This window comes from Heliangelus exortis, chromosome 21 (genome assembly GCF_036169615.1).
Source record: "Heliangelus exortis chromosome 21, bHelExo1.hap1, whole genome shotgun sequence".
Classification (NCBI taxonomy): Eukaryota; Metazoa; Chordata; class Aves; order Apodiformes; family Trochilidae; genus Heliangelus; species Heliangelus exortis.
The window spans coordinates 5,100,803-5,124,976 of record NC_092442.1 but is presented as its reverse complement, the minus strand read 5'-3'; the positions used below and the strand labels follow the sequence as shown (position 1 = coordinate 5,124,976).

Below are 24,174 nucleotides of genomic sequence, written 5' to 3'. Positions count from 1 at the left end.
GGCTAAAGATGTGCTCTCCCCCTTTGTAATTTTTACAAAGTGAGGATTGTACTACTAAAACGTGAGTGGGTTTATTTAATGTTTTTCCTCCAACCTCTTCTGTACTTGTACTCTACCCCCCTTTAAGTACCTGGTATCCCAAGCCTATTCTGGCTGAAGTTCAGAAGCAGCTGCAGGATCTCTGCTTTCTCTTTGCCTGTTGGCAAAAGAGTCAGAAAACAAGGTTAATTAAATCACATTTCAGCTTTATTATAAAATTATAAACCAAACTTCTGTACCAAAACTAGTAAGTCTAACCATCACAGTACCAAGAGATTTAATGGAGAAGAACATGCCATTTCAAGTAGAATATTAACCTTTAAAATATTTAAACTATTTACAGTGTACATAAAGCACATAAATATTTCCATTTACTTTATTAGTTGCCATCACTATATTCCTTTGGACCATTAGTTTTCTCCAGATTTTGATTTTCCTTTAAAAACAATCATATCCATTGTAGAGAATCCTTTTTTTTTTTTTTTTTTTTGCAAGGGAAACACCAGAGTCAGGAGTAAAAACAAAGTCCTCCCTTCAGAAAGCATATGTCAGAGTCAGATGGTGGGTATATATTCTCATTACTAAAATTTCAGACATTGATCTATTTTGATTTATATGCTGTAGAAAATAAGCCTACCCTCTACATCTGTCCACAGGGGAATAATCATCTTCCTGCTAAATTCCCCCAGCCCTGAGTTTATTGAAAAATATGACATGAATTTTCACAGTGAATTTACTAAATGAGGCTGTTCAACACTTTGTTTATTCCTCTAACTCTTAAACAAATCCCTGTGAATCCCTTGAGGAAATACAGTCACTGCTACCTGCAGTATTTTTTTTAACATCATGCACTGAATTCTACCAGTACTCTTCTCATCCTGGAAGCTGTTGAACCTTAAGCCAAAGGTTAGAGAACAACCTGAACAGGGAAAGAGGTAAAACTCAATTTTTAGTTCAGTAAAACCTCAGCAGCTGATGTGTTTCTGTGGAGTTCAGCAATCACCTCAGCAGTTCAGAGGTTCTGCTGCCCACTGAGTGACAGATTTCTTCACCTGAAGTTTTGTTGGCTCACACTGGCAGAGCAGAGACCCTTCACTCCATGCCACTTGAGCAGTGCTGCTCATGCAAGATTCCAGGTTAAAGATGACAATAATTTCCTTGGCTGTTGACATAATCACTGACTGCAAAATAAGATCAAGGGCTTTGGTGATCGTTTTTTTAACTCCACTTCCAGAAGCTGTACATTGATACTTGAGTTTTTATGCTCTTTTCTGCTGGCAGAGATTCAGTTTGATCACCAAGTGATCACCCATCCCCCAAGGGAAAAGCAAGACAGGAAAAAAACCTGCAGCAGAAGGTACTGAACTTCATACATGACTTGAAATGAGAAAACAATCCCATGCTGGTTGGAAACTTAAGGCATCAAGATTGGGAGAGTAGCTCTGGTACCAGCCAAGTGCTCTGAGTGCTTCCAGGCCACTGAGGGGAAAATACACCAGTTAAGAGTTTTCTCCAGCAAGGCTTCCCACTGAAGATACCAGTAAGGGCTGGCAATGGTCACATATCAGACCAGAGAATCTCCTCTCCACCCTCAAAGTAGAAAGAAAAGAAATTGCTATTGATAAGCATGACTGTAAGGTTGAGCAAAGGGAAAAATAAGAGGGAAGCTGATGAGCAAACAGAAGCACCTACAATGATATTCAGTCATCTTAATGATTCAAGGGAGACAAAGTTTGCTTTCTTTCATGTCTCCCCTCTAAAAAAAAAGTCACCTGTACTTAAATATGATTGTGTGACCATGGAATCTTTACAACTTGTTAGCTGTGTTTTCTGCACAAAACCCTAAAAGACTCAAGCCTTGGATAACAGCTCTTTCATCAAGTGAAGTCAGTTCAGTTTTAAAACAAGTGGTGGTCTATACTGTAAGGAAGGCTGTGAAGTCAAAGGAATCAGCAACAGTCAAACCAGAAATCCCCCTTGCCCTAACAGGCAAACAGAAAACCACCACCACACAAGGTAAGGCTGGATATTTCAGTCACATTCCCCTTAAATTTTTCAATAGTATAAAGTCCACTTCAAATAAAGTTATACATTTTTGCACAATTGCACAAGGCTAGAATTATGCTTATTCTGAACACAGAAATCAGAGGCAGTCTGCCTGTCCTGCAAGCATAAGAATTTCACATTAAATTAAAAAAAAAAAAATTGATAAGCACAAACAAATTTTTATCTTGGAAATTCAAGTTGATGCTGAGTTTGTACCCTAAGCAGAAAAACAAAACTTGGAGATTTCAGTCCACTTTTTTTATTCAGGGAAAAATAAAAAGCCTCTCTCTGATGGAAAGCCAAGAATCCATCTCTTCCAAACACTAGTGGATCGAGTTATTGTAGGATGGAGGTTGTTAATGGTTTGTGTGTCTGCTGCTGGCAAGAAGCTCCAAGGAATCCAGGCACTGTGGTGTAAAGCACTATTATGGGATGAGCAGAGCCAGGCATAACTTGAGTAAGAACGAGTTTCCCAGGGCTTCATCCTTCCCTCACTTCCAGCTTCCACTGGTCCATTTGCTGATCTCTGACCTAACTCCTGGTAGCAATTTTGACCATTTCTTTCACAGCAGGTGAGGCTTGAAGGCACCACCAGCCCTTACCCCCACTTAGGACTTGAAGACATGCACAGCCCTGATCACATACTGCCTGCAGATGGGGCACTCGCTCATCCGCTTCCCACACTTGGTGCAGGTGACCATGTGGCCACATTCCAGCAGGACACAGTCGATGGGTGCATCCATGCAGATTTTGCAGAGGTTTTCCTCTGGGCCAGGGAGCCCAGCACCACCTGAGTAAAGGAGAGACCACGGGGCACATGAGACAAGGACGGTGGGTTGTGCAGTCTGGGTTGGCTTTATCAAAGGGCTATGTATATTTGCACTGAAAGTATGGAAAAAATTCCCAGTGTGGAATCTGCTTCATCAGCCAGCATGGAGCAGAAAGCTTTGGTTTTTAAACAGTTCTTTTGTGCAATGAAAACACAAATGCAACTGAGATTCTTAGCAGTGAGAATGAAGCAACAACATTAAGGATGTCACTTACCAGTGTGATCATCAGTGTCAGAAACTGCAACAGAGGAAAAGAAAGTTACTTGGTGAGAATAAGAGAAGCTGGGACAAAATCTACTCAAGCAGTATCACTGAACAGCAGATGAAGGCCTTGAAGGGAGATTGCTAAACCAAAACTGCTTTTTGCTTCTGCAGAGGTTCAAGCTGATTATCTGATCAGGATAGGTTGTTCAGCTGGCAAGAAACCTCTTCTACTGAGCTTATTATTGTGTAACACTTCACAAAGATAAGCAATATCTAAAGTGATGTCTCAAGTTTTAAGACAGCCTTGGAATTTATGCAGTGTTTGGCTTCCTAGGGCTACACCTTCAGCAGTGCCTTCTGCCAGCTGCTGTGGTGTTCACAAGCTCACCAGGATTGTTGAGCACAGCCAAGACACAAAGACAACACTAAGAGAAAAGGAGAAATTTTGTCAAAAGCACAAGATACGATGAAATAATATAAAACCAAAAGGGTTTTCTTAAATCATTCATGGAAAACAAGCTTAGAGAGATGTTTAAGAACACAATGCAAGCTTGGACAACACTGAGAAACCAACATAGGAAATCAAAGATTAAATTTATTTTGAAAATAATTTACAAGTATTTGTAAATTTAGTATTTGGTATAATGTGTAAAAAAAGTAATTTTTTTAGCTAATGGCCTAGAACTGCAAACTGGCATCTGAAAGTCAATCCAGATCCATCCTCTATGCACCACTATCCCTTCGTCAGTCTCAGCTGTGCAGGCACAGTTGGAGGAACACTCTCATGATCAAGAGGACAACTAAAACCACAGCTGTTCAGCAGTGGGAGCCACTGTCACTGAGCACACACCTGCTCTGAATTGCCCAGCTGCTTTTTGGTGGCATTTTCCTGCTCACTTTGCCAGTTACCAGGAGTGGATAGGTAAAAGTTGACCCCAGTGCTTACACTCATCCACCTGCAGTTCCTCCCAAGCTGTTCTGCAGGTGACAGTGACAACAAGGGATGCTGAGATGAAGGGCACACAGTGCTCACATGTTGCTGCCTCAGGGAAATCCCTCTCCAGAGCTACCACACTGCTCTCAGGTACATGCAAGTGGTGGTGAGTAACTACTTTCACTCTGAGCTGCTTAACCCTCCCCTCCTTCCTCCTCACTTGCACGGAACAAACATTGGTTCTGTTTCCTTCTGCAACTGTCTATAAACAGGGAAAACCTGGAAAACAGGCAGACATTTCCTGAGTTTCTTACCTAGATGTTGAAGGTCTTTCTCTTTATAAAGACGAGTCACCCTCTCTAGCAGCTCCCACTTCTCACAGCAGCCTTTGTAGTTGACAAAGTTGCGGGCAAGAATTTCCTTCAGCTGCCGCACGGAGAGCGCGTTGATGTCCCCGAGGCTGGTGAGGTCAGAAAGGGAAGCCTTCCTCCCCAGCACCAGGTTATCTTCTGAGTCAGTAGACTGAAAGGCAGCAAAAATGGAATGATTCTTGCCCCTCAGTGCCTAGCACTACAATTTGAATCAAGTTTCAATAGTTGCATTAGCAGGAATTCGTGTTTGGATGTAGGGAGAAGCCTGATTACTCTGTATTCCTCCATCTATCAGAAACACAAGTTCTAGGATGGAAATAAAGCATTTCTGTTATTCTGGTGTCCAAGCAGTATCAGCTCTTTCTATATATGGGGGACAAGGTGATGCCAAAGAAGGGATTAATTTGGTCTGCCAGTGGTCAGTCTGAATTACTGTTTTAATTATTTTAATACCATAGTTCCTAACTGAATTAGTCACACCTCTGCAGTAATGATTCTGTGGTGTCAAATATGGCCTAGAAAACCTGGTATTCTGTGTCATCTGATTCCAGGACACACAAACCTGTGTCTCTTCCTCTGTTGGTGCTTCTGCTGCATTCTCAACTTCTGTCAGACCACCTTGGCTTGGAGATACATAACCATTTACCTAGAAGAGGAAATAAAACTTTTAGCAATATCTTATCTCAACATGTCCAAAGAGAAATAAACTCAATAGTTCAGGCTAGCTCCAAATCCTGACCACTGCAGCACAAGGTAAAAAGCCAGGTACACTCATAGGAGGTATTTCTTGTGCAGCACTTAAAAAAAACAAACTTTAAACAAGTAAAACTTTTTGAAACTGAAGTGCAGCACCTGACCCTTTAGAGCCCCACTTGATTTTACCCCTGATAGTGTTACTCATCCAGCAAGTTCCCACATGATGACCTTGTGAGGCAGGATCAGGAGACCCAATTTATACACACACACACACACACACACACACACACACATCTGTGTATATGAAATCCTCCAGTGAGGTGTTGCAGGGTGAGGAGCTGTGACAGCACAGCTCTGGTGACATCTGCCAGCAGTGCAAAGCTCCCTGTTAAACCCCTTTAACACAGCACAAAAACTGCAGGTGCTCTTTAGAGTAACCATGCAGAAACACCTCCTCAGGTGGGTTCTGGACTGGACAAACAGGAAACAGCAAGTGAAGGGCCAGGAGCAACAGAGCTGGAGAATGGGAAGGGGCAGTTGCTGTGAGCACTCAATGAAATTAAATGAACTGCAGGGTAATTGTAGCTGACTTGTCCTCAGCAGCTGTCATTGCCCTCTGTGGTTTCCCTACTGACAAAGGAAGCTGTAATGTTACCATTCTACTGAACTAAGCTGTGACTTGTTAATATTTACAAAGCAAAAGAATAATAATGATGAAAGAGCCTGAACTGTAGCAGGATCTCATGCAAGTGGATACAAGAACCTGAAATGTACCAAGGGGCAGCAAAGGAAAACAACAGAGCTGAACTTGCTGGTGTAACTAGGAGTGGCAATATCCAGAAAACCAGAGAATGAAAAGGCTCTTTAATGATTTGTAAAAAAATGTCCTCCCAGGAAAACTCTTTGTTTTGTATTGGATATATCTGAGGAGGAAGCAGAAGGTACCTGTACTGTCACAGCTCTGGTCCCCAGGGAGCTAAGCACACCTATTAACTTAGCATGAGGCCTGGGAGCAGATGTTAAGCTCTGAGTACACTTCCCATACCAGAGAGCAGAAAGACAAACAAAGCAAAGTCAATAAAAAATAATTAAGCTCAAATGCCCCTGACAGGGTTCATCAAAGCTCCAGTTTTCATCATAAACTGAAAACTAACCACAGACTGGGGTTTTGTCTTCTATTCATCTTGGTGCAGGAGATACCCAAAGCCCATCTCACCATCATCCTTCCCAGCAGTTTCAAATCATGACTTCTTTAAACAGTCTTGCAGATGAATTAAGAACAGTAATAACCATTTCATCTGACATCTGCATACACCTGGCAGAGAGTTGTCAAGATCAAGGCACCAACACAGACATCAAGTACCAAAGGAACCAGTCACAGGGGTGGCAGTGGCACATGGGGACCGGAGCACCAGAGACAACACATCTCAAACCAGTTGTTCCCAGTGAGCATTCAGTACTGCCCAGCAAACTGAATTCCACTAATGCAGAAAGGGAAAGGCACATTAGAGTTGGTGCAGCAGCACCACTGTGTAAAATAACTCATTTTCCTTATTATCCTGTGAGAAAGTGAAGCCCTCACTCCAGAACCTAAGAGCATGTATAAAATACAACTGAAGTATTTTGTCATCCATCCTAAAGAAAGCCCTCCTTGCTTTTTAAGCATCTTTAATAAAAATAAAAAAAAACAATTTAGATTCTCTACTTGCAAAACCTTGTGCAAAATCTTAGAAATGAGTCTGCAGAAGATGCTGCTGGCTACAGACTGTACCTGGGGGTGTTCCTGAGCTCCTGAACTTGAGATGGGATCTGCAGCCACATCATGTGAGGTAGAAGATGCTGTGCTGGTGGGTGGGAGAATCACAAAGTTTTGCTGTCCAGAGGCACTAGGATTAAATGCATTCGTTATTATCTGATCTTCCTGGGTAATTAGAGACTGCTGGCCAAGAATCAGAAATACCAGGTCCTCCTTTTCACGACACAACTCTGTGGAAATCTCACGGAGGGCCAAATAGTCCCGCAGATCCTTCACCTTCATCTTGATCAGCTCTTCCCGCTGAAAAGCTGTGGCTCGGACCCGCTGGCAGAGATGGCAGAGGAGGGGGCCACCTTCAGGCTGGTTGGAGCAGGACGTACAAAAATTCTTTTTACAGTCCAAACAGATGTGCTGGGAAAGAGAAAGGAAGAGAATCAACCCAATCCACCCTGAGCTGAGACAGAGGCTCAGAGTGACCTCGGGCAGTGCTCCCCTACCATCTGGAAACCAAAGAAAGGAAGAGCCTCTGTTCAAGCATATAAAACCTTCTCATTTATGGAAAAAAAGCCATGTTAATCATGTTCCTAGATGAGGACAAGGATTGATCCCATGAGCACATCACTAGATTCTTCACTGTTCTTAGAAATGCCCTATTTATGCTCCATTTACTCAGAATGAAACCCTGTATTCTTAAACAATCCCCTGGCAGGACAGGAGCTTTCTGCACCTTACTCCAGACCTGTTCCTCCAGTTTAAGCCAAAGATGAAATCAGGAGGTATCTGTCAGGCAGCAAGTAAATTACAGTGAGCTGTGCATTGCTTTATAATAAGATACTGCCCTGTGCATTAAGAAATCCTAGCATTGCAGGGAACTACTTCAAAACATTTCTAGATTTCATAAATGTAATACTTGCTATGAGCAGATCTTCCCTCCCCCCCCCTTTTTTTCCCCCTTCCCACTTGCTCCAATCACTAAATTAATCCTTTTTTCAGCATAAGAACAAAAGGAAGTAGCAAGGCTGACAGTGTCTGAGAGACAGCAAAGAAATCGCCATTTATTTAAACAGCAAAAATAGCCACCTTGTTTTGAAAATAATATGCAGGCTGTGTGCCTGTTAGGTGCTAGACAGAAAGTGTTGGAAGTTTCGGAAATATTAGGCCCCAGATGTCTTAAAAACTTTACAGATTAACTTGTGTTGTTTGAAGTTTATATTTTTTACTGTTCTGGTCTGGTCACTCAGGGCTCGATTTTCAGAAGTTCCAAGCACTCACGGTCCATGTTGACTTCTGCAGAAACTTGACTGTTCAAGACTTTGGAAAGTCAAATTCTACATTTTCCAATAGGAATAGCAGCAGAACAGCCACATTATGAGCCTTTTAAAAAGTCCTGAGGGAAGAAAGAACTGCTTTCAGTGCTGGTTAAAAATGCTAATCCAGTCTCCAAAAAGACAAACATCTCATATGGAATCCTGACCCACCAGACCTGAGCAAGGAAAACTACACATTTCAGAGAAGCAACAAATTCAGAGACAAAAAAAATGCTTCTTTAATTGCTTCTAGTGATTAAAGAACATTTTTAACCTCGTAGCTTGAAAAAGCATATGTTTTGCATGTGTTTGAAAAGGTGTAAATAATTCTGCTTGCTTACATAAGCTCCTTCTGATCCCTTTTATGGCCTGGAAGCCCCTTGCCCCCCCACCCTCCCACCCCTTCTTACAATTTTACTGACAGACTTCTATTTTAGACCCTGTGATAGACTTAAAAAAGACAGTTAGTGGAAAGAATCCAAATTTCCTAAGGATTTTAAGATATGAACATTTCTACCACAGAGAGAATCTCTGCTCATGCAGACTTGAAACCTCATCTCAGAATTACTGGCTGGGGCCTGCCAAGTACAGGTGACTTTCATCAAACACAGACTAAGACAGGAAGGGCAATTTCCACATGACCATCCAGTTTTGAGCAGTTTTCCTAAACTTGGTCGTTATAAAAAATATTAGTATATAATTGACTTTTTTTGACCCTACAATTGCAGGAGCAATCCAGTTCCTCAGGAAATTTTCAGGGCAGAGACAGAACATGTGTCTAGAGCAGGGGAATAAATGCTCCCCAAAAGCAGAGTGATGGAAAATAACTCTATTGACAGCACCTTCCTTCTCTCAGTCACCAGTCTCTGTCAGAGGAGCAATCAGAAGGACTGAGGGGGAAAAAACAAACATTTTTTTTTACAAATCCCAAAACCCTGCTTTCCTCTGGCAGGAGAAGAACTGCCCCATGCTCTGCAGACTGCCAGGCTGGCTCCAGAGGGGAATCACAGCATGGCCAAGGACCTTCCAGCCAGGAAAATCCCTTCTTGAGTAGTTCCATGTTCAGAGATCACATAAGTGAGTACAGTCCAAGGGCAGTATTACCCAAGATATTTTTTGCAAGCAATTAACAGTAAGAACACGAATCTGCCTTAATTATCAAATGATAGATTGGAGCAGTCAAAGCCACACGTATCTCTGGCTTATCAGTTCACCACTATTATTCATCTTCAGAGAAAAAAAAATTCCCCAGCCTCAGAGTATCAAATAAATAATTAAACATACAGAGAAGCTGTTGGCCCCATCTCAATATTAAGCAGCTTTTACAGCTTTGATATATTTGTTGAACTCTGACTGAAAGGGCAATGACAGAAAACAGCACTCTCTATAGAATGATTTAATTCAAACATTGTTGAAAATTCAGAAATGTTACTAAAAGGTCAGACCACTTTTGAATGATGCTTACAAACTGATAGCACCATCACAGGATGAGTGAACAGAAGTGAAATGTTTTAAACCAGAAGTCTGTCCAGAATGAAAGTTGTTTGTGGTTGCTTGCAGCTTCCCAGAGATACCAGGATGGGGTTTTGATACACTTGGCTCTTCTCTGGATGCAGGATAAAATGAAGAAAAGCCAACATTCAAGCTCTCACTAAGGCTACTGTTGTTTAGAGATTGCTGGGGGGGTTTAAATCTTATTCTCTGAATTGCCTGGAGCTATTTCTGGGACTATCCAAAGAAAAGCAGCTCCCTGAAAATGTCAGCCAATTCAAGGCACTCTAATCAGAAAATGGGGGAGGAAGGAATAAGAGTCTGAGATATCCACCAAGAATGCCTGCCACAGACTTATGTCAGCAGAGAGGAAAATAAAGAAAGCTTGTTTTAAATATAAAAGATTTTGTGGAATCAGTTTGCTGCAGAAACCCAAAAAGTCATCTAAGAGAAAGAAAACATGAAAGAACAAAAGAGATTTTCCTTGCTACAGTGATTAAATTTTACATCCTTTAAAGATGCTCCAATAAGTTACTTGAAAGCATCCTACAAGCACATGCTCCATTCAAATGTCTCCTACCCTAATCCTTTCAGTAGGTGCCATGGTTTATAAAAATGTTAAGTATGATAAAAGATCAAGAAGTTAATATACTCTCATTCTGCTTTTTGGGTTTTGCTTTTGGCTTTTTTTATGTTTGATGGTTTGGATTTATTTTCTAGAGCAACCTAGATTGTCCTTTTGGTCACCAGTGTGGAAGTAATTAATTTTTATCCACTGTATATCAGTATAAACATTAACTGGACATGATAGTTCAAAGGTTCTGCCTTTCTGAGGGCATCAATGCCTTAAATGGTTTCAGCTGATCCCCTTTAGCTTTACCTAGCCCAAAACAGTCAGTATGTTTCCACATACCTGAAGTGGTACTGAGAACTGCTACCTAAAGACATCTTATTAGAATATCTGCTTAGGAGGGAGCAAGAAAAAATGTGGCCATGGCTCTAGCACTGCTCCTGTATCATCCATACAGGAACTGTTTTTATTTCAAGAGCAGAAAATCATCTACATCCACTTTTTGCTGCTATGCAGAAGATTAAGCACTGGAGAAGTTCTCACAGTTCAGGAACATGCTATATATAAACCCCTTGTTAAGCCCCAGAGTTTGGACTCTGAAAACCTTTCCTCACCAAAACATTTTTCAAGCAGCATTTATAGGAACCACCATGACCCAGAGAGGCTCTGCTGTTTAGTTTAAAATCTTTAAAAACTATTTTGGCATCTGTATCCTCACAAACCAAGGTCACAAACAAAATCCAAGGGGTTGGGGTGGTTGGGATGGGTTTTTTTTGCTATGGGGTGGGGTTTTGGGGGTTTCTTTTGTGTTGTGGGTTTTTGTGTGTGTGTGTTTTGTTTGTTTATTGTTCTTTCTTTGTGTTTTGGGGGTTTTTTTGCATGGAGCTTCAGCAATTCAACACACACCCTCAATAAACTTCCATGGCTTTCTAGTTTGAGCAATACTTTGGAACAGCTACGTGGAGCTTCCTTTATTGAAAGCACAAACAGATTGCTAAACCTCTTGCCACATTTCAATTTTTTTTTTTAAAAAGGCCATGTTTTTAAGTAACAGATTAAAAAAACCTGATGCTCCAGTTAATGCTCTTTTTAATGATCATAAGCAGTTTGGCTTCTTCTTTCAGCACCTGGGAAAGCCAAGTCTACTGCAGGTTAAACTGCCACACTTCCAGCTCTCTTTAACTCCATCTAATTGCAAAAGAATGACTCAAGACCCAGAAGCAAAGCCAAGCTCTCTTTTCCCATGTGGTGTCCTCAAATCAGAGGCCTCTAAATGTGCACCCATTTCTCACCAGCCTGACTCTCTGTAATTAACTGGAAGGCAGCTGGAGTCCTGCAGTCAAACTGAACACTCCCCAAAGTCAGCAGTGCCAGAGAAAAAGGTTTGGGACTCACCTTCCTGGAGGGGCTGTCAAAGTGCACCCCACAGGCTTTGCAGCTCTGTTCAGAAGAGGTGGGAGAGGGGTAGGAGCTGAACCCAGGGTTGGAGTAGGCTTGGGCTCTGGCTCCCTGCTGTGCCTGCTGCTCCATCTCTTCAGCTGAGCCATCCAGACAAAACCAGTTACAGCAGCTTGCCCACATAGTAACTGAAAGCTGAAAAGAAACACGTTGGAAATGACACGGGAAATAATCCCTAAGATCAAGTGAGAGCAAAGCATAAAACATATATTTAAGTTTCCCCACCAGCAATTCCTTTTAGATCAGTGTGTTTGGAAGTTTTAATCTTTCCCCTCATTTACAAGCACGTACAAAACCCACACACCCAGTCCAGCAGAGCACAACTCTGTGAGAAAGAATTGAGTACAAAATAGTTAGTACTGGATTTTCTTAGAGTTAAGGGGTTACAGCAAAGATAGATGAATTTTATGTTCCAGCTGGCTGTAGGAGTCTGTGATCAAGGCTGCTGTAACAGGCTGTCTCCAGTCCAGGAAAGCTGCAACACACTGGCTTTGCTTTTTGTGCATCAAGAAAAGCAAACAGCTCAATTTTTGCTCATACATTATTTCAAACAAAACAGGAGCAAGATCACAGATGGCCAGTCCTCAGTTTGGTTCTAAATCTCCCTGCAGATTTACAGGTACACAGCTAAAAAGATAAAAGACAAGGACAGTGTAGGCACTGATTTAACACGTGCCACTTCTCAACTGGATTTGCAGCATGACAAGGCTAAATTATCCCAGAATACCTAAATGTCAGCAGTCTAAGAAAAAAAAACAATACTTGCTTCCAGTAACTGATGGGAAAACAGCTCCATCTGAGACACATCATCACTTGTTTAATTATCTTAGTTTTGCAAGACAAATAATGATACACACATCTATATACACATCCACACTTACCTAAATTCCTATCAGTCCAGTGCTAAATGCACAGTTTTGAAGTCCTCTAAGACCACCATGCAGCACTATTCCAGAAACACACTGCTAGAAACTTGTGTTTGGGAGTTTACAAAGAAATCTGAACTCATCTGGGCACTCAGTTTCTAGAGCATACACCATGTGTCAGCCCTCACTGGTAAACAGAATACAAATAAATTGCTTCCTCTGCATTTCTCTGTTCCCATTGTAGTTCCCAGACTGTGTTTCTTTTATGTCTTAAAAAATCAGGTCCATCACTGATGGTGTTCAGCAGCTGTTCTGTTTTATAAACTTCTGGACATAAAACATCTCTCAGCTACACAGCCAATTCATTGCTTTCGTCTCAGGAAGTTTTGCCACTGTAAAACTCCAGATTCCCATGGGGCTGGGGCTGGCACAAGAGCTGAAGGTTATTTGGTGTGATATACAGACATACTGCTCTGTTGCTGGTTGCTTTGGGACTTTTTTTTAAAGCTATCTTGAGTTCTTTTGGTTGATGGAGTTGAACTGGGAAGCTTTTGCAGCTTGGTAGAGTTCCAGGATCTGTAGCTCTAGTGGAATCTTTAATCCTGCCTAAATCTAGCTGAATTTAGCTTGTCAAAGTCAGTGCTGTCACTGCAGGGGACATGAGCCTTTCAGAACCCACAAAAGGGAGCTTAGCAATGGCCCCTGCAGGCTCAGCAGCTCTTCATGTTTAAGTGAAAATCTACAGATTGATGATACAATAAACAATTTGTGGTGTAACTGATGTGCTCAGTGCTGTAAATTGCTCTGCAAAGAGCAGCTTAGATCTCTAACAACAGAATGGTGACAGCACAAAGCAGCACTGGGTGGCTGCTGGGAGGGCTGGGGTGATGAAAGGCATGGCAGGGAGACCCAGGGGACAAGAGTGTTATTATATTTTATTCTGTGATATCAAAACCATCAGATGCTGATTCTGTCAAACACTGGACAAGCCCAACACTAAAGTGGCATCAGTTTGTTCTCCATACCCAACCATCTCACTGAGTGTTCACATAAAATTTTGGAGATGCCTCGACCTTCCTCCCCTCACATCATTTGAAGCTGTTCACAGACAAGCAAACAACCAAAAAAAAAGCAAAGCTGCTTCCCCAGCAGCCTGGGACAGCAAACTGCTTTGGCAGGAGTGTGTGTGCTACACAGAAAATACCTGGAACAGTCACCACACAGCAAAGCAGGGAGATTCTTTAGGCCACCAAGAGCTTTGGTTGGTGTTACATCCCTGTGTACCAATCCTGGAGTCAGAAAACAGTGAGCTTAAACACTGGTATTAAAGATAAACAAGAACCAAACAAAAGCAGTGCAAGTCCTTACTGCCACACAGGGATCTGCAGCCTGAAACCCCCAGGGATGTCACTGGAGTGTCCCCACCCAACATTTACTTTCACATGCCACAGTATTTATCCCTGTAAGCTGGGGCAGCTGTCAATAAACACATGGAGAGAAATGTTCCATGAACAGAAATAACTTAACAACCATTTGTATTTGCTCTGCACTGCAGTCAAAACACAGACTTCAGGTATTAGACATAAAATGTTCAATTACTTTTTCCTTCTGTACCTTCATTTCCAAGCAATCAGAAGTTAACACTCCCTGCCTATTGCAAAAACACTGAATTTCTATTTTAAACTATGTTGTCTGGAGGTTGAATTTGTTCTTAGGAATTACAAATCTAAACAACATGAAAGCTGCAGAGCCAAACAAGTATTCCCAACCACCACAGCAGAAAACTATGGCCATAGTCAGTTCTTTTCCTGTGTCAAGGACCCCTGTGAACTGAAGGCCACCCAGGATAACAGAATACACAAAAGCTACTGCCTGCCCCTAAAAACTCTGGTTTCCTAAAACAGGCAGCCCTCTAATTCACTCTGGAACATTGCAACATGTCAAACGCTGGGAAGAAAAACAGGAGGGAGTGCACAAACCAGGATAAAGTGAGAGAGAACTCAGCATTCAGCTGGAGTTGGGGTTTTGTGCCACTGCCAGGAGATGAACAGATTGACAAAAAGCTCAGATGCTGCTATAGAAGAACCTCAATCCTGCTCAGCTACAAAAGCATGGAAGGGAACCATCCACACACAACTAATAACCAGGAGTGTCCCCTCATCTGTCATGTTCTTCCAAAGGTATCTCCTCCCATCTTTAAGAGGACTGAGCACTTAGGAACACAACACCATCCAAAAACTGATCACTTCCATAAGGAAGGCTTTGATGGATGTGTTGTTGGTACAGATGTGGCAGAGCCAGGGCACCCCAAGAAGAAAGCACTGCCCTGTGTAAAGCCTCTCAACCCTCTGCAGGTGAATGGGTGCATGCAAGGAGCTCCCTCCCCATGACAGTGAAGTGACAAATAAATGCCCACCTAAAAAAATCCCCAAAACCCCAGAGCTGTTGTTCTCCAGGGCTTGGTACCTATAGTAACCTCACCTGTTTTGCAAATCCAGCAAGTTCTTTACTGAGCCCATAATCAGGTGTAGAAAGAACAGAAAACTGCCACAAGTTCCTACCCAGCTGTGAAAGAAGTCATCCAGTGCCCATGGCCACCTCTGCCACCCACAGAAGAGATGTTCTGTGTCAGAGAGAAGTCAGCTCGAAACACAAACAGAACCTTTCATATCTCAGGAAATTAAACATTACCTTGCACATATCTTAATTAAAGAACCATAAAACTAGCCCATTCCTATCAGTGCTTCAATAGGAGAGTTGCCTCTCCAGCACTGAAGTGAACACGTCAGTTAGGAAATATTAATGACACCACAGGTTTTAGGAACTCACAAGCAACTTCTTGAATAAAAGATATTGACTCATGGGCATGAGTAACAACATTACAGCATTACTGATATCAGCAGTCTTCATTTTTCTTGGAAGTGATGCTCCTGCTGGCCAGTGGGGACCACAGACAAGACCTTTTAACTACCCAGCTGAGTGGGGTTTCAGGGAACTGAAATCTCTGTGGCAGAGACTCAGCAGATGGCTCCTGGCAGCAAAGCAGCACTTGCCCTAAATCCTAACTCTGTTGTGCTGGGAGCATCTGCAAGTGCAAAGGGAGAAGCAGCTTCATCAAGGGTGGAGATGCAAGATCAAACACTCTCTCCTGGACTTGCAAACACATCCACCCACATGGCAATCATCATGCTGGGCTTGGTTTTGGGAAGGGAGTTGTTTTATCTTCGTTTTTTCCTGATCTATTTAAGGAAAAGCTAGATGAAATCCAATTTGGTATGAAGCAGGGAGCTGCTTGCCGTGGTCTGTGGGCAAAGCAGTGCCAGGATGTTATCACTCTCTGCTGGACTGCCTGGTTGGTCTTCTTTTTCAGTATGAAGCTGTGAATGCCATGACTCTCTCCTCTGATTTTAAATAGAAGACTGAAATTCACTGCACCACCTGTTCAAGAACATCTTTTATGGTTTATGTTCAGACATAAAATATTCCCCTTATTTTCCTAAGAGTGCAAACAAGAAGGGACCAGAACAAGCAAAAGGAGCATCTCCTAGAATCACTGAGATTTTGGTTCTGTATAATAAAGCTCCTGATGACTGTGTTTGGCTTCTCCTTTTCCTGACTGCTCAGGAATTTGGGAGCTGGAATGCAGCAGCACCAACAAGACACTTAAGGGATCAAGAGGAACCGAGCTCCCACAGGCAGAAAATTTTGCTCCCATAAGAGGAAAAACCACAGCAATATGAACTCCTCCTCCTCCTCCTGAGAGGCCTCCAACCACTGGAACACCAGGGCTGATGACCCTTGAGGCTACTGGAAATGAAGAGGGTGCCAAAAAGGGAGGGAGATGGAAGGCAAAGAAGAGCTTTGCTAGGGCTTGCTTCCCTGCAGAGATGTTTGCCCATCAGCTCCCCAAGCCTCAGACCTCCTAATCCAGAGGAATATCACAGAAATCTATTCAGAAAGCCAGAGCAGGGCAGTATGGCTTTAAATATTGAAGACTTGATAAGTACATCTAAAATTATTATTTTTGTGTTATTATTCTATGCTGCAAAGCTCAGAGCCTATTTTAATGAATGCTTGTTTTGCAATGATTTAAGTCTTTAATGACTTTTAGCCATCTTGGTTCCTCATTAATAGCATTATATGGTTGCTTGTTGTTAAAATTGACTTTTTTTTTTTTTTAAGTAAACATGCACTGATAAGAAATGTATTGCTAAAATTAGTTTCACTAATAACCCATCACTCACAAACTGAATTCACAGCATGCTTGGCCAAAAATTACTATTTACTTGGTAACAGAGCTATCAAATAAGCTGCTCAAATGACATTTATGCATGAAGAATTTTTATCATCCTGTGTCAGGGGCAACACAGACCTGAATTATGATAAATGGGAGCAACCATATGTTGGGACAGGTGGAAAAGTCAGCAAATTAGCCAGCAACAGGAAGCACAAGGGGAGGAGGCAGGTCAGCAGTCTGAGGGTGACATTTACAGAGGTGGTGTCTTAGCTGGTACAAAGCATAAGAAAATAACAAGTGGGGACCAGGTCTGGCTGGTCACAAAGCACATAAATCTCATTTGCTATATGCAACAACTGCCTTCAACACACAAGGTTTTTACCTAGGGAAAGAAAAAATGTGTTTATGAATAAAAGTACAAGTTTGCATATGTCTAAGGTAACAACACATCTTGCAAAAATATACTGATAAATACCAGCAGAGTTCAAAACTTGAGTGTTTAGAGAGGGAGGAGAGACTGAAATCTTGGTATAGAGGGAGGAGACTTCTCCCATTTTTTTCTGTGCCTTCAAAATGTCTGCAGACATTTCACATCTCTAATCACCTAAGTATGCAATACCAATCATATTTACAAAGCCAAACAGACAACAGCTCACCAGTCTGATCAGCAGCTTTGATGTCAGTCTAAAATTCTGCAGGTGGCCAGCTACAAAAGCAGAGGACAGAGAGAGCATTCAGGTCAATCTGCACCAACCACACTCAGAACAAGGTGTCCAGGTGAGTTTCTGTGGTCTTGGTCAGGGCTTCTGTACACCCAAGAGTGGGTTACACTGTTGGGTCCATCAGGGCTAGAAGAACAACATCTCCAGACTCACATCTGCTGGCTGCTTGGCTGATCCAGGCCCTCCTGGTGTCCTCACCCTGTGTTTAAATCTTCCCCATCAGATGTGGGCAGCACCCAGCTGGGAGTTCAGCTTCTCCCTTCAAGTGCTCCATCTTCAGACCCTTTTTAACACAGCCCAATCCAGCTGCACCTTCACTTTTCCACTTGAGAGATGCCTTCAGCAGCCCCTACGTGTGGGCACCAGGCACCTTGGAAGGCAGGAGACACAGCACACCCCAAGGTGTCCAGCTGGGAGCCAGAGCACAGAGTGTGGCACAGGACTGGATCCAACTCCCTGGCAGCTGCTCCTGGTGTGTGTCTTCCCAGAGGAAGGGAATTTGGCCCTGCAGCAGCATTTCAATCAAGGAAGTGACATCCATTTACCACAGAGCAGAAAGTAAACAGCCTGGCCCACCACTGTGCAAAGCAGAGCAGGAAAAAGCTGGAATTTGGCCACAGGAATTGAGCACAGACAGCCACACACAGCTTCACTGAACTGCTCTCCCTCAAGTACTGCTGGGTCCCAGAGAAGTACCAAAAGGAACTTCCCAGTTCCATGGTGCAGAGGAAAGCATCATGCAAAGATCCTTTTATATTGCTGTGCCCTGCTTTACCTTGGAACAAATCATTTGCAAGGTAAGCCCTTAGAAAATCTGCTGACAAGAGGGGGAAATGAAGAATTCTCAAATGCAGGAAAAAAAAATACAGTGAGTATTTTAAGAACATTTTGCTCCTTCTTCAGGGTTTATCAGCCTGCTCTGCTACAAGTAATTTGATATCTCATTAACAGATGAGCATCTCAGCTGATGCTCAGTTTATTAGAAAATTTCCAGATAGAGCAGAAGAAGAAGCAGCCTTTGCCCATCAGCAAATCCCACTGATACCATAAGAAGCACAAAGGATCTGTGCTTCAAGCACCTGTTCAAAATTAGAGAGCTGCAATTTTCATCTTAAAAGTGAGAAAATGGTTTTAGAAAGCTGTGTGATGGCAGGGGAAGCCAATTCCAAAGGCAGAAACAGAAACCCTCTCGTTTGACTCCCAGCCTTGCACCCGAGTTGCAGTCTCAGCACTCACCCACTTTCACAGCACAAGTAGAACCAAATAATTTTTCCCCATTTCAACATGAAAAATTTGGAAATCCCATTTTGTTTTAAAACAGGATTTTTGGGTACCTGGGGTGTGGATTGTTTCAATATAAACTGTTTCTTTTGACCCAAAACTGCACTTTATATATTGAAAAATATTTACACAAGACATTCTTCTTACTATTAACTGTAATTAGGTCCCCAGGCATCTGCCAAGATGGAAATTCAGCAACAGCCATTTTCCTTTGCAAGCCAGTGAGTTACTTTCAGCAAATTAACACAAACCATGATTAATGAAATCCTGTGACTAGTTCTAGAAGATTATTTATCCTACCCAGTCTGGCTCATTTCCTTAGTCCCAGACCTCTTCCCAAGTCATGTGCTGTGACCTCAGACAATGTCCCTTCCCTCTGATGAGCAATTAACAAATCCAGTGCACTCTTTAACTCTAGTATGGTATTCATCAGCAAGATAAAATTAAGCTGTAAAATACAGCATGGACCTTGTCAGAAAGAGAAGAAAGGCTCTGGAGAAGTAAGATTCCAGAGTACCTCATTTTCTTATCATCCCCACCCTCCTACCATCCTGTGGGGGTGTTACCTGTGTCCCACACACAAAAGTGGCAGTGAAAGTGGAAGCTCTGTCAACACTTAGGGAGTGAGCAGTCCAGGAATCTTAGGCTACCCCAGATCATTTCAGTCAGTCCTTTTCATCATGGAGAAAAAGGTCAGTGCTGGCTGGAGCTTTGAATTTTTTTCCCTCTGTTCACTCACATCATCCCAAGTCCTTCTTGGATGTAGTTCCAGTCAGATGTTTTGTTTTTTTTTCAAGCAGTGAGTAGCTGCTAAAATTTAGCAATGCACTGTTAAATGAAAACCTGAAAATGTAAATAACTTGTGTAGCTTCCTTAACCAGCTTCAGTCAGGGGGGGTTGGCATTCTGTCCTCCCCAGACTTCATCTCCAAACCCATCCAGACTGCTCTCCTGTGCCAGGGGAGGTCACCTGGCTCTGTGCCCACCTGAAAGCCAGCAAAGGTCTCCAAAGGCAGAACATAAGCTTTGTAATAAACAATTATCCCAGCCACAGCTCCCCAAACTTATAAAAACCCTCACCCCAATCTCCAGAGGCAGGGTGGAGACACAGGAACAGAAGGGACCTCACCACAACTCCCTGTCCCACCTGGTGAGACAGGTACAAGGATACAGAGAGATGGAGCAGCTGTTCCCAAAACAGTTGGAAGAACAATCTTAAGCCTTGCACTGTTATTCATCCAACAGCTGAGCTTGTCCTGAGGTGGTACAGTACCAGCAGTCAGAAATACACTAAGTATTAATAATATAGAGATAATTGGGATTGCAGTTGGCATGAATGCTCTGAAGACACCATGCTATGGCCTGTCTTCCAAACACCCAAAATCAACTGACAGGCTACAATGTAAGTTGGAAAGCCTGTAAATTACTTCTCATGCCAAGCTTTGGGTTTATTTTTTAAACAGTAAACTTTTAAATCTTTTTTTTTTTTTCTCCATAGATCAATATATAGCCTCAGAATCCCTCACATGCAAAGCCTACTCTTTTCCCACTCTTATTTGAGGAGCTGCTAGTAGAAAAATCAACCTAGGGCCCAGGGAATTCATACACATGGAAAAGCACACGTTGAGATGGATGATGCAGCAGTAAAATTGCCTGCACCAAAGATCTGTGCAGACTGGCAGGCAACCTCTAACCCAGTTAACTGCAGCCTGAAAAAAAAGACCATTTTTATTTGGCTAGACTGAAAAAGATCCAAATGTATATAACTGAGGCACATCATAACAAGTTCAAACACTGCAGAGTTATTTCACAGCCATACCTATTCCAAATTACTCTGAATTCAAATCCAAACCAGGTGCTGAAGTGGAATAAAATGCAGCTGCAGATCAGCTCCTTCAGGAGACATTCAAAGAGCAGCACCTATGTCTGAAATTATATGAAAAGCTCTGTTCTCCCAGGCTGCAGAAATACTTGTGAGTTTGTCAGCACTTAAAGAAAGGTTCAGGGTATTGAATACAACACTGAAAAGCAGCAAACCTGAATCCTGGTTTTCTTATTGAGCCAAAGAAAGATGCTGAAATGGAAAAGTCACTTGATTTATGGCTTAGTCATGGCATCTGTGGACAATGGAAAATCCAGACACACACCCACGTGAAGTTAATACAGGTGAAAGTTTGAGAGAGACTTTGAAGCTGCATTCTGAAAGCACTTCCATAAATATTGTCATTTTTGTGCCAATCTCCATTTAGCACTGAAGTGTTTGAAATTCAAAAGTGCTCAGGTGCAGCCCTGGATAGAGCTTGAAAACTGAGGGAAAGTTCAAGATGTTTGTCAGGAGGATGAGCAGGAGCTACTTAGAGCATTCACAGAACAGATACCAAAATAATCCATTTCCAGCCATCTACAGCATTGGTTTCTCAGCCTGAAAGATTCTGAATGTGTTGCTTTAACCCAGCAACTGCCAAGCTCCCCTCCTTCTTCCAACCTCAATCCCTGCAGAACATGAAGGACTCAACCTCAGAGCAATGCAGGCTGAGATCTGGGCTTTATTCAAACATCAACAAACCCAACACCCATTTTGTCCTGATGGAGATACTGAGAATAAGGAATGAAAGTTTCCAATGGCCTTTAAGGACCTGCAATTCCCAGCTTCCCCACTTCTGTCACCAAGAGGAAATTTCCCATATATGGCCCAAGCAGACTAGGATCACACTGCAGTCCAAGGCTTCTGGCAAGCCCAAGCATTCAGACATCATGAGTCAGTGCTCCAGAAATCACTGGGTTTTATAAACCAATAAATCTATTTCATTTTGTTGTCTTTTGTTTCTTTTATTTGACTTGTTGGGGGTTTTTTTTGGGGGGGTGGGTGTGTGCTCTCGACCTTAGCAGTACAGAGGCATCATCACATTTTCATTTTGCTCCTCTGGAACTGGGAGGAGCACCTGTTTCCCATTCTGGGTTTGTCTGGTTTGTAAAATGAGACAAGATTTTTGTATTAGACTAAATCCTGGCATGAGGCACTAAGGAATTAAAAGGACATATCAACAGTTGTGGAAGTTGAAAACAGGTACTGTGCTGTCCTGTACTTGCACACAACCCTTTAACAACGAAGAACACTTCTTTTTTTAAAAATTAAACCTCAAAGTATCTTCACCTCTGTTCTCAAATCCCAAACAAATATTAACTTATCTGGCATTTCAGCTCAAGCAGAGGTGACTTCTACTGGTAAGCAGCTCCCTGGAAATGTCTTTTCCACCAATAACCTTGTAACACCAACATGAATTTTCTTCCATTTTGAGTTCTACATTCCTCAGTTCAATAGCTCAGAAGAAACTGCCCCATTTTTGATGATGCAGAAATCACATACCACTTTTTAAAAAAAAAAAAAAAAAAAAGGACCTGAACTTCAGCAGACTTCATTGGGTAATTACTTGCAGATTAGTAATGGGATCCATTTATATGGGACAACTGGGGATGAGGATTTTTTATTGCTGCTTCCAGCTCTATTACAGATGCTCTGTGCATCTGGGCCACTTCAATTCTCTGCACCTCAGTTTTCCATACATAAAATACAGATAATATCTCATCAGGGAGTGGAATCAAGTTAACATTTCATTTCTTCAGAGCACTGTTGTATTCATAATGGAATTCAATACTTTCAGAGAACTATCACAGCTCACAGAAGTAAGGCACTTCTGGGAAGGAATCTTTACAGTGAATGACCCCCTTGCACAGCATCCTCACAATTTAGCATTAAAACACATGAACATAAACAAAAAAGAACAAGCTCAGATGATTCTAAGGCCAGCTTTCCTTCACACAGGTACAAAAGGCAATGCAAGTCTAGTTAAATTGTTTGGGCTTTTTTTGTTGAGGTTCATTTGTTTGAACTCTTTCCCAGTTCACAGTGAAAATGACAGTAATATGCAGAATAAGATGTTGCTCAAAAAGTTCGGTTTTATTTAATGGACCATTTAAACTTTAAAAAAAAAAAGTGTCACTGACAAATCTGGTGTTATAAAAAAAGCTAATTCTTAGTACTTGAGACATATCTGCAGAAGGCAGCATGCTATCAAACTGCTGTCTAGAAAAACATCTAGGATTTTAGATTAAAACATGTGTGGCAAAAATTTCTTTTTATTTAAAGGTTCAGAAGGTTTGATAAATATTTTTAGACTGTTTCATCCATTATTGAGGATTAAAATCAAATCAGTCAAGTATACAGTATACAGTGATAGTTTATATCCTTTTCTTCACCATCGTTTATATTAGGGGAATTTTTTGGAAATACTACCCCACATTACAGATTTAATTTCAAGTTTGCATCTTTATTCCAGGCAGAGCAATAAAAGCCTTAGCTGGTATTATTAAAAGTCACACCCAGAAGTAAAAAAGCAAGCTCTGGCCTCCTTAACATCTTCCCATGTTACTTAGGTCTTCAGCAGAACACCACTTGGAAAACACTTCCAAAGAGACAGGGCTCATTCCAAGAATTTACTGCACGTAGCCTGAGTAAAGACTTTCATGAGCAAGGCTTGGGTCTCACCTACATTCTGTGCTCTGAAAATGCTTCATTAGGGGCAGCTGAACACACTGAACACAGCCAATAGTGACTGCACTAAAACGGGGGAACTGCATTCAAGATGCTGCTTATTATCTGGAAAATAGGCACATTCTGAAAATCTTTAAATAGGTTTTTGCCCACCGCAGAGCTCAGTGATGGCAACATCATCAGCCAGGACCATCAGGTAAAGAGATCTGCAGATTTCAGATGTCTCTGAAGATGTCAGGCTTGGCAGATGAAAAGAAACACTGCAAGTACTTTGTTCTTAAGTGTTACTTTGAGTACTGATTTACTGGTGCTTTGAATTCCAGCTGCATTCTCTACGCACTTTTTGTAGGCATTGCACTTCACCCTGAAGCCCCGGCAGCAAGCTAAAAAACATTCTGATTTTTTTTTTTTCAATAATTTCTTCCTTCACTCAAGGATTACATTACAGTTATTTCCACTGCAAAAATCAGTCTGTGGCTTGTATCAAGTCAAAGAAGGAAGCAACAAGAAATGTAAGTAACAGCAGAAAGAAAAAAGGTTTGTCCAGAAGGGTGAGGTTTGGGGCTTTCTTTTTACTGAATACCTGCATCAGCTCCCTCTTGCTTCTCCTCTGCATGAGAGACAAGATCTTACTCCTCTTACCTGAGCCCTTTGCACAGAGATGTTCAGTAACAGGCTGCATTTGACTAAAGCAACAAGGAAACACATGATCACATGCAACAACTGAGCAGCCTTTCAATCTGAGAAACATCAGACATGAATTATGCAAGTATCAGCCTCTGGCTGGAAGAAACCTCCTGTCTGAGCTCTGAGA

The 24,174-nt window shown here is 42.0% G+C and overlaps 1 protein-coding gene across 8 annotated transcripts in view; it reads right to left on the bottom strand.

Moving 5' to 3' along the window:
• Positions 1-228: 228 nt before the first annotated feature.
• Positions 229-24,174, bottom strand: part of RFFL (ring finger and FYVE like domain containing E3 ubiquitin protein ligase) — a 30,190-nt gene continuing 6,244 nt past the window's right edge. For 3 of the 8 annotated variants that reach the window (XM_071765245.1, XM_071765248.1, XM_071765246.1), the window contains 6 exons: positions 11,641-11,838; positions 6,892-7,287; positions 4,987-5,070; positions 4,368-4,575; positions 3,130-3,153; positions 2,329-2,875 (listed from right to left, as the gene is read on the bottom strand). In XM_071765245.1, coding sequence (XP_071621346.1) covers positions 2,694-2,875; positions 3,130-3,153; positions 4,368-4,575; positions 4,987-5,070; positions 6,892-7,287; positions 11,641-11,838 — 1,092 coding nt within the window. In that variant the 3' untranslated portion in view covers positions 2,329-2,693. Of the gene's footprint in view, positions 2,876-3,129; positions 3,154-4,142; positions 4,576-4,986; positions 5,071-6,891; positions 7,288-11,640; positions 11,839-24,174 lie in introns of those variants that run through there. The other 5 variants (XM_071765249.1, XM_071765247.1, XM_071765251.1 and 2 more) reach the window with 4 other exon arrangements.